The sequence below is a fragment of the Myotis brandtii genome, unplaced genomic scaffold, assembly GCF_000412655.1.
Source record: "Myotis brandtii unplaced genomic scaffold, ASM41265v1 scaffold167, whole genome shotgun sequence".
Taxonomy (NCBI): Eukaryota; Metazoa; Chordata; class Mammalia; order Chiroptera; family Vespertilionidae; genus Myotis; species Myotis brandtii.
Window position 1 is genome coordinate 89,708 of NW_005356128.1, and position 11,576 is coordinate 101,283.

The 11,576-nt window shown below is 40.9% G+C and overlaps 1 protein-coding gene across 1 annotated transcript in view; it reads right to left on the bottom strand.

Annotated features, from left to right (window-relative positions):
- Positions 1–11,576, bottom strand: part of LHFP (lipoma HMGIC fusion partner) — a 237,253-nt gene that overhangs the window by 11,279 nt on the left and 214,398 nt on the right. Inside the window, exon 2 of the mRNA XM_005862760.2 lies at positions 11,422–11,520. Within this exon, the coding sequence (XP_005862822.1) occupies positions 11,422–11,520 (99 nt within the window). The remainder of the gene's footprint in view (positions 1–11,421; positions 11,521–11,576) is intronic.

The window sequence follows — 11,576 nt, forward strand, 5'->3', positions numbered from 1 at the left end:
TTCCTATCATTACACACAACCAAATATGTCAGAGAGAGCAGGGATTTACTCTCTGGAAAAGATGTATTGGCAAAGAGCTCATAACAGCACTATGTCTAAGGAGATATATTACAGTGAATTTTGATAGGAAAGTTTATATCATCCTTATAAATTTTATTCAGTACAGCTCCAATCATTCTGTAGCTGGAGCAGGAGTGAGGTGAGAGATATACAGAGGAGTACATTAGGGGCAATGACTGGCTGTTCAAGGACCATATTCAAATATCAGAACATGTTACATGGGTTACATATTTTAGGGAAAAATCTTGAATTGTAGATTCTTTCAATTATATTCAACTAGAGGCCTGTTGCACGAAAAGATTCGTGCAATACACCTTCCCTCCCCCTGGCTGCCGGCACCGGTTTTCCTCCGGCACCAGGGACCCAGGCCTTCACTCCGGCCGGAGCCGCCTTCAGTCTTCGCTGCTCTGTCCAGAGCCGCCTTCCAGCCCGTGCTGCTCTGGCTGGAGCCGCCTTCAGTCTTCACTCTGCCACTTTGCGCCTACGTATGCAAATTAACTGCCATCTTTGTTGGTGGTTAATTTGCATATCTCACTGATTAGCCAATGGGAGGCGTAGCGAAGGTACGGTCAATTACCCTGTTTGTCTATTATTAGATTAGATGGTATAAATTTCTCTGCTGGATTTCCCCCAAAAATCTTGCGAAAGAGTTGTAATTTTAATTTTCTCTGTGTGTCTCTCTTGCCCCCATAGCTCCACCTCTAAGATAAGGAGCTGAGGAAAAAGAGAAGAATTTACCCAAGTGCTATTACTGTGCCTCAAGGAAAGGGTGCTAGCCATCATCAACTTGAGGATGTACCAGAAAGTACTGATCTGAGGTCATACTTTCCTCAGCTGCTCAACTTCATGAAAGGGAAGGACAGTAAGAACAGTAGCTGGACTTGATATGAGGTTCAGTCATACCGAGCCCAAACTATATATCAGAGAAAAAGACAAAAGACAGCTCTGTTTATTATTATTACTATTACTATAATTATTAATACTTTCTGGATTCTTAATAATTTCTCATATTAGAGTGTAGGTTTGGGTAGCTAGCATTCTTTTTAGTTTTGAACATCTGGAGATTTTAAATACTACTTTGTGTTTGTTATTTTATACAAATGGAAAACCATAAAGCTGAAATAAAGTCCAGAACAAGCAATACCCAGTAAAAGAAAAAGAAGTAAATTCCATTTCTTTCATGCATAATTTGTTATATAAAGTATATAAAAAAGGTATAGATTAGAAAGAAGTATTGTATCAATGACAATTTCCTAATTTTGGTAATTGTGCTGCTATATAAAATAATGTTATTTTAAGGTATTATTCACTTAACTACCTAAGGTTGAAGGGACATTGTGTCTGAGAGAGGGAACAGAGCAGAAGGCAGGGGGAGAATGACAAAGTAAATATGATGAAATTTAACATTAAGGGGATCTGGGGAAGAGTATATGGGAATTCTTTGTTTTTGCAATTTTTCTATAAACATGAAATTATTTCAAAATCAAATGTAAACAAATATGAATTAAAGTTAGCTATATACACACACACACACATATATATATATATATGCATGCATATACATACATGTGTAAAATCAGTGGGCAACTCCTATACTTGTAAGTATGAAGAACAAGCACTCAATAAATATGTTGGTCAGATGACATGCAAAATGAGAAACCTGCACATGACAATTTGCATTGTGTAGTATTCATTCACCTCTTACATGACATTTGCACATGTTGCTCTGTTCAGCACACAGCGGGATAACTGAGGAGGTCCCTGTTTGGGCCACAGCCCATTCCCACCAACCACAGCCCATTCCCACCAACCACAGCCAACCACAAAAAAATGGAGCAAACAGCCTGCAGATAATAAAGATGATATTTAGGCATTAATGATAAAATAACAGAAAATGGTAAGTGAGGAGGGTATGTGTGCAGGACAAGTGTGGCCACATGGACAGGGAATGGAGCATAGACTTCATCTCCTCCAGGCGCCTCCCACAGAAGACCAGAGCAGTGCACAGGCACAGAGGGCACATTTTCCTCCACAGAACTTCTCGGGCCTCCCAAGACTGAGTGGTTATGTACTTCATGGCAAACAACATGTCCCACTAAAGCAGTGGTTCTCAACCTTCCTAATGCCGCGATCCTTTAATACAGTTCCTCATGTTGTGGTAACCCCCAACCATAAAATTATTTTCGTTGCTACTTCATAACTGTAATTTTGCTACTGTTATGAATCGCAATGTAAATATCTGATATGCAGGATGTATTTTCATTGTTACAAATTGAACATAATTAAAGCATAGTGATTAATCACAAAAACAATATGTAATTATATATGTGTTTTCCGATGGCCTTAGGCGACCCCTGTGAAAGGGTCATTCGACCCCCAAAGGGGTCTCAACCCACAGGTTGAGAACCGCTGCACTAAAGGAAGGGGTTTTTCTTCAGTGGTCGGCAAACTCATTAGTCAACAGAGCCAAATATCAACAGTACAACGATTGAAATTTCTTTTGAGAGCCCAATTTTTTAAACTTAAACTCTATAGGTAGGTACATTGTTATTAACTTAATTAGGGTACTCCTAAGGCTTAGGAAGAGCCACACTCAAGGGGCCAAAGAGCCACATGTGGCTCGCGAGCCGCAGTTTGCCGACTTCGTATCTAGCTGATACGTAGAAAGGTGCTCCCTAAGAGAAAGACCACAGAATTTTTATGTGCAATTAAAGCTGTCCCAGGCAGCTTCAGCTATGAGTGCATGTGGCAAGACATGAAGGCAAGAGGATGCAGAGTTGGGGATTACACCTGAACAGAACAGGGTTTTTCACTTCACCACTGGCCAGGCTGGGCTTCCTCTGCCTGTGGGAATTTCCCAGTTCATTTGGTGTCACATTCCAGAGTGTTCCTTTGGGTCTCCCTGGGCTTACCCAGTTTGGTTCTTGGTTAACGTATAGCCGCTGCCGGGTTTTCCTCTGTCATCTCCTTGCAGTGGCTGTCTGCGTGAGGGAACACAGCCTTCTGCTGGACCTTTTCAGTGACTTTCGGTGACTTGGCCTTAAGTGTCAAAAGTTTGGAACAGGTCCAGTAAAAAGCCATTGCTGCTCTAACAACTTTATATTTGGCTAAAACTCAATGCCTATTCAACACTTTAGTACTACCCCATCTCCCCAAAAGCAATATCAGAATGGGATCATAAGTTTACTTTAAGCAATGACCAGAATGCATCAAATGTTAGAGGTCTCTTCCAGAACCCAGTGGCAGACACTAACTGCTGCTTTTTGCAAGCACTTCCCAGGCAAGTCCCACTCTGGTGCACAGCTGTGTTACATATCACAGAAGCTGACAGCAGCTTCTTCTGTTGTTATTGGCAGAAACAGAGACTTCTGTGTGGACATCAGGAAAACTGGGTCACTAATCTTATGAAGCACCCACTATCACCTAGGTTGAAAAGGCTCAAAAAAACAAATTCTATTTTTCCCCCATTCTTGCCCACTGATCTCCCCATAACTTGCAAATCAGTTTTCTCAAAGGCAGTTAGATTTGAGAGAAGAGAAAATATTAGTCAGGAGTCACAGAGCTAAAGGTAACAAGTATAAAGAGATGTAGGATGGTCACTGTTCAGACTAAAGGAGAAGAGATATCTCATTGGATTGAAAATATGAAAGAACAGACTTTCATCTTTTCCAATATAAAGAGGTTCTGAGTTTTCAGAGTTCATGGTACTGTTCTTGAGAACCCAAGAGCATAATTTCAAGAACAGGAAACATGATGGCTTCTCATTCAAGTTAAATAACAAAATGAAAGCAATAATTACTCAAATTCACTTGGCAAATTGGCAAAACAAATTAATTGAAACACTACTTTTGAGCATAAGGATATAATTAGAAAAATCTTTGGTAGATAAAAATATCTTTGAGGCATGAACTAAATCAATTAGACAATGTGATTATTAAGACTATGTGTCAATTCAAACTTGCAGTCATGAAATGTGAAAGGAAGAGTTAGGTTTTCCAGCAAATATTCTCTTAAAATGGTCCTGCATAAATAATATGAATAACAGTAGCAAACATCTTTTGAGCTTCTGTTATGTGAAGACTAGAGGCCCAGTGCATGAAATTTGTGAGCGGGGCGGGGGTTCCCTCAGCCCAGCCTGCACCCTCTCCAATCCGGGACCCCTCATGGGATGTCCCGGGATCAGGCCTAAACCAGCAGTTAGACATCCCTCTCACAATCCGGGACCACTGGCTCCTAACTGCTCATCTGCCTGCCTGCCTGATTGCCCCTAACTCCCCCCCTCCCCGCCAGCCTGATCACCCCTAATTGCCTCTACCTGTTGGTCTGATCACCCCCAACTGCCCCCACCCCCATCGGCCTGGTTGCCCCCAACTTCCCCTCCTGCTGGCCTGGTTGCCCCACACAACCTGTTGTTCAGTTGTTTGGTCTCCCCTCACTAACCCCCCTGCTGGCCTGGTTGCCCCACGCAGCCAGCTGGTCATTACTGTTACTGTGACGGCATCCTGGACAATTTGCATATTACTCTATTATTAGTATCGATGCTGTGTTACACTATGTATTATTCTCATCACTTGTACTATTTCATTCTCTTAAAAAGTAATAAATAAAATCACCATTGGTAACACTTAAACAGCATAAACCATCACTGACCATAACCTGGAATTTATGATGGAAGGAATACAGGGCACTGACATCCGACAAAAGACACTCTGAGAAGCCTCCTCCCCTTAGCCTCATCTTCTACTTACAAATACCCCAGCTTGTCAGTATAATCTGGTTCTATACAACTCTGAACACATCCAAGCTGATTATAATAAAAATTCAATTAGCACATGGTATCCCCTGGCAGCAGCTATTCATTCAAGAGTGGACACATGGCAAAGTTGGCCCAACTAGACTGAGAGAATTTTAGTCCATTACTGGGGAGAAGCTCTCCTTCTCCTATTTGACATGAACAAGATGCTTAGTGCCCCATGTGCCAAATGCAGCCATTTTATGACCAAAGGGAGACCTGGCGTCAGGATGAAGCCAACATGAAGACAGACAACATATTTGAGCCCCTGGATTGGTCAAGTCTGCACCTCACTGTAGCTCTGGCCTTCCTGTAATAAGATATCTTAAATGTCTTCTTTGTTTGTTTAAGCCAGTTGGAGCCAGATTTTTGTAACCTAACACTAGAACATCGTAATTTATATTTAAAAAATGAATATTTGTTAAACTAAATTCTAGCAAAGTATAAAAATTTAAATTTCTATATAAATTAGGACTATTTTTCAAAGTATATGCACTGACCACTTGTACCTGAATCACCTGGGATATCCTATATAATAAAGAGGTAATATGAAAATTAACCCTCACATCCTCACAAGATGGCTGCCTACGACCAGACCAGCAGAGGTGTTAGTGAGAGATGAACAAATGACTGAACAAGCAGGCTGTGTGGGGTGACCAGGCCAACAGGGGGGTTAGTGAGGGACAAACAAACAACTGAACAAGCAGGCTGCGTGAGGCAACCAGGTCGACAGGGGGGTTAGTGAGGGATGATCAAACGACTGAACAAGGAGGCTGCATGGGGTGGCCAGGCTGGCAGGGGGGTTAGTGAGGGACGATTAAACGACTGAACAGCAGGCTGCGTGGGGCGACCAGGCTGGCAGGGGGCACAGTTAGGGGCGATCAGAACAGAAGGGGGGGCAGTTAGGGATTACCAGGCAGGCAGGCAGGTGAGCAATTAGGAGCCAGTGGTCCAGGATTGTGAGAGGGATGTCCGAGGGGTCCCAGATTGGAGAGGGTGCTGGCTGGGCTGAGGGGACCCCCTGCTCCGTGCACAAATTTTGTGCACCAGGCCTCTAGTTTGTTTATATCACAAATGAGAAAATCATAACTTCTGGGGTACAGAAAATAAAAATCCAGAGTCTCAACAAATCTACCTTTGATTCTAATGTTAAAGGTTGAGAGCTACTGTAAAGGCAAGCTATATATTTTCAGTTGGGAATTTAGAAATTCATGATGCAGCCTGTTTGGACTCTTGTTTCTCTGTTGTAAAGATGTGTGTACTCAAACCTGCTCCTTGGTTCTTCCTACCTAAGTGTGATCCAAAGTAAGCAGAGTAGCAATCTTTAATTTGTAAAAGCGAGTATTTCTGAAAAATTGTGTCAAAGCTTTACACTGAATAAAATATTAAAATTCTTGAGAAATATTCAATAGCCTTATAAAATTGTTTTCAGGGTAGGTAAAAAATATTCTCCTAAAATCACCTTTCTAAAGAAAGGAGGCATTTAAAAAATTAGGTTCTATTAGACTCTTATCATATTACATTACAACCACAAATGTGAACTCTTTATGAAGACCCTTCCTTGCCTAACTACTATTTATATTTCTGGATTCAGTTTAAGTGTTCTTTCCCTAGGAGGCCCCACCTACTCTCTCTAAACTAAAGTATTACTTTTACCATGGCTGATACATGGAATTAAAACTGGTTGAAACGAGGATGCAGTCCCTAAAGTAGATCTGCAGTGTCACTCAGCCTCCTTCCTGGCTCTTCTTCCTGATCTCTGCAACCTATCCCTCGAGCCACCCTGAAAAATGCCCACACTCACTGTTTACCTTCCTAAGCCCTCTACAGCCTTAAGGGCTCAGCTAAAAATAATATACTTCCTTAAGAAGCTCCCAGGTGAGGCCAGGCCCCCTTGAATGGTGATAGAACCAAATAAAATACCAGTCAGGCTGCTTTTAGCTACAAATAAGAGAAAGCATGCCTAAAACTTTACCCAATAAGGTAATGAATTACCGTGTTGTCAACTATGTTGGAAATTCCTAGGGAAGGCCTGCTTCAGGGCTGACTACCCATCGGCTGAATTCTCTGCCCACCAGGTTGCTCTTCCTACCACTCCAGCTGGTCAGAGATTACAACCAGAGGGAGGGAGAACATAGCTTCTGGAGCCTCTCCCTTAGGCATGTGATCTCTTCTTCCTCAGAAGTCTCTGGAAACATTTCCTCTAGTCTCACTGACCCAAATGGGCTTAAGGCTTTCCATCGCATGCTAGTGTTAAGAGGTGGGATAACTAAAATTAATTTATAGTGCTTGCAACCTTATATTACAACACTACACAACAAGAAAATTGTAGTATTTAGTAGCATACTCTAGGACAGTGGTTCTCAACCTTCCTAATGCCGCGACCCTTTAATACAGTTCCTCATGTTGTGGTGACCCCCAACCATAAAATTATTTTCGTTGCTACTTCATAACTGTAATTTTGCTACTGTTATGAATCGCAATGTAAATATCTGATATGCAGGATGTATTTTCATTGTTACAAATTGAACATAATTAAAGCATAGTGATTAATCACAAAAACAATATGTAATTATATATGTGTTTTCTGATGGTCTTAGGCGACCCCTGTGAAAGGGTCATTCGACCCCCAAAGGAGTCGCGACCCACAGGTTGAGAACCGCTGCTGTAGGATAATTGGATGGGACTGCTCAGTGCAGAGTCTTGGACTGACCTAAGCCCTGACCTGGGGGCTGAAGGGATCAATAAAGGAGCACATCTGGAATGAAGACATTTCTGGCATGTCAGGGGTATGCTTTGGTTGAAATCAGGGGGCTTCAAACTACAGTCCAACCACCTGTTTTTGTAAATAAAGTTTTATTGGGACACAGTCATACCAACTCATACATGAAGTACCTTTCATGTTACAATTGCAGAGCTGAGTAGTTAAAATAGAGAATATATGGTTCATAAAACTGAAAATATTTACTTATCTGTCTCTTACAGAAATGTCTGCCAGCCTCTGGTTTGGAGTCACCAACTATAGTGGAATAATATTGGCAAAGCAACCACAGTGCCTACTGCTTCGTCTGACACTTTTCCTTTCTAACATACTTCCCATGTATATTATCTTCTGGAATATCTGCCGCTCCTGCTAGGTTTTAAGTTCCCTGGGGGCCGTGAATAGTGTCTTTTTAAATTACTTGCTGGTGCTGGGTCATAAGCATCTAGCATAGGGTCTGGCACACTGGCAGTACCCCATAAATATCTGTTGGCTGAGTGAGTGAATGAATGTGCTCCTTAAATAATCTTTCATGTGGGAACAGAAGCAATGATTTCTTTCAGGATGTGCTATAGAAAGAGAGTAACAACATTTCAATAAGGCATGCCAAGAAAGTGACCCATCTTCCACAAAAGGGGGACATGAACCTTATCATTAACATTTCCCAACCTCTGGGAGGAAGATGTGGCTACATACTCTCTCCTTTGAGAGGAGGCAGAAATAAGCTAAGATTCTCAGAAGTTGCAGAGGTAGGGTGTATGCCACTGAAAGTGAGGCCCAGAGCTCTCCTTACTGAGAATGTTCACCCTCACATGCATGCTGTGCCTCCCAACCCCAAATTTGCTGCCAACCCCATAATCTGTGACTTCACTCACTCACTGAAGTTCAGCCTTCGTTAGTGTTCAGGGAACAGTAACAACTTCTTAAAGATAATAAACATAGGCAATCCAGTGAGATAGGCATAGTGATATCTCTATGCCACAGTTTCTCTTTACATTTTCTTTCTAAAATAAAGATAACAGAGTCTTCAAAAATAATAGTAATCTGAAGAAAGCAAACTCAATACACTCAAAATACTTGTTCAGGGGATCTAGAAACAAATTTTATGTGTAAACTAGAGGCCCGGTGCACGAATTTGTGCACCATTGAGGTCCCTCGACCTGGCCAGCGGGATCAGGCTGAAACCGATTCTCCGACATCCCCCGAGGGGTCCCGGATTCCTAGAGAGTGCAGGCCCACCGGTGCATGATCAGGGCCAGGGAGGGACGGGGGAGGTTAGCCAGCTCAGGAGGGACAGCAGGAGGGCTCCAGGGTGTGTCTGGCCTGTCTTGCTCAGTCCCTGTTGGCCGGATCCCAACAGCAAGCTAACCTATCAGTTGGAGCATCTGCCCCGGATAGTCAGTGTACCTCATAGCGAACAGTTTAGCGCCCTTAGCATATCATTAGCATATTATGCTTTGATTGGTTGAACGGATGACTGGACACATAGCATATTAGGCTTTTATTATATAGGATGATGCCAGTTTTGTTTTGTGTTTTTTTTCTTAGCATGCAGTCTAAGAGAAATTTATAAATAAAAAGGCAAAAATTAAAATGACATTACAATTTTTAAATTACTGAAATGGCTTCAGTGAGTTTAATAACATAAGATACTATTACCACTAGTAAAGAGGCAAGAGGTTTTTTTGTAAGTTTAAGATTTTTAATCCACAATGCTGAGAAGATATAGAACATTGAGGTGCAGTAATGAAGATAAACAACAAGATCTCCATTTCATTATAACCTGATGATTAGTATAGCAACACACAATAACAAGAGAGGTCAGCTAGAGCAGTATTCTAATCAAGTTGAGGCCTGTATGAAACAGCCAAGAAAGCTTCAAACACCAGAGAAAGGAAAATGCCAAACACTATTTTAAAATATCTCCCCTGGACACAGTTTGATTTTCAAAAACAAACAAAAACCAAAACCAAATGCTGATAGTCAAGTTTATGCCAGCATTTTCCCCTTCAGTTAATTTATGGCAAGCACAAATGAACCCAGACTTAGGAAAGCCTCATCATCAAGGAGGAAGAATGGGCAGTTTGTATTCGGGCAAAGTAGGTGATGTTTAGAGCACCATATTCTCTACCAAAAGAGCAGGTGCTATTTTGAGTGAAACAGGGTGTTTGTCATTCATTGAGTCAAATAAAATTGCTTCATTACAAATTCACAGACCTTTGATATGGTATCACATCTGTCCATTTTTTGCCCATTATCTCATAGAAACAAATTTTTCATAGAAGTTCTAACATAAACATATTTTAAATGATTTGGGATATGGTGATACTGCCATTAGATCAATTCCCTCAAAATTTTTATTCTAAAAGTAAAATATTTAATGTGAAAAGTTGATGTTTAAGTTAGTAACTCACTATGCACTGAAGGTCAAAAACAATCTGGCATATAAGATTAACCAATGGACACAAGACACCCGGGCGGGGGGTAGGGGCGGGGGAATGTCAAGGGGGGGAAAAAAAGGACACATATGTAATACTCTTTTTAATACTTTAAGAAATAAAAATTATAAAAAAAAAACAATCTGTCTGTCCACATATCAGGGGAAAATATTTGTTATCATACAGCAATGCATCTTATGGGTTCATAGTCTTTGTTCTAATAACACCAATTCTAGAACATCCTAAGAAAATAATTCAATTAGGAAAAGACATATTAATTAAACTACTCATTATACTATATCTTTAAATAACAGAAACTAGAGTAAGAAAGAAATAAGAAGTGATGAAATTAATGAAGGTTTACAAACCAACTGAAATATTATCCTATCATTACAACTTATAATGGTGAAACCATGTAGTATGAAAAAAAAAATTATAGGTTGAGCACAAGTCAGTTTGGCTCAGTGGATAGAGCATCAACCTGCGGACTGAAGGGTCCCAGGTTCAATTCTGGTCAAGGGCACATGCCCGGGTTGCAGGCTCGATCCCCAGTTGGGAGCATGCAGGAAGCAGCCAATCAATGATTCTCTCTCATCATTGATGTTTCTATCTCTCTCTCCCTCTCCCTTCCTCTCTGAAATCAATAAAAATATATTTAAAAAATTTATAGATTGCTAAGCAGAATACACTATATCTACATGTGAAAAATATCTGAAATGTTCTAATTAGTACACAGGAAAATTCATAAGCCCCTTCATCAATGTGTGAATTCCCGCCTCTCCAGTTTCTGTATGGTCTCCTGATGAACTCTTCTCATTCCTCCCCTCTGCCTTTGCTATACCATAATCCTTGCCAGCAAGGTATTTCTGTCTACTGCCAGAAAATCCACACATGTCACTTTCTTTAAAACCCAGTTTGATTCTTATCCCTGTCATAAAGTTGTCTGTTGCTCTGGAGTGGAAATTGCTATAGATTGCATAGCCCTTACTGTCATTTCCTTGATGGTTGTTTTGTTTGCTTTATTTCTCAGATAGAATGGGAATTCCATAGACAATTATTTTTAATATTTACAATGAGTAATAAATATATGATTTTTGAATGAATTAATCAATAAATATAAACACGTCAGAGCAAGGATTATTTCTTTTCTTTGTATCTACAATATTTCCCCTAATTCAGACAAACAGTTGATTATCAATGACTGTTCACTAAAGCAGAAGGATCAATGAATGTACGGGTATTGTTACACATGATTCTGACTGCAATACTGGGATGTGTTTTTCTTCCCCATCCCTTTTCCACCTTGTGCTCCTATGAAAGATCAAATAGGTTTTTCTCTAAAGGGAGTGTCTTCTATGAAAATAACTTACCCAGGTCAAACTGGCCAGAAATGTAGCCACAAGTCTGCCGAACTTCCTCACTGTCCCAGCCCAAGGGGTAGAGGGCGCAGCCAGCACCGATCAACAAGCCTGCAAAGAGATAAATGAAGGGAGCCTTAGCAGTGTCCTTCTGCATCCCTAGATAA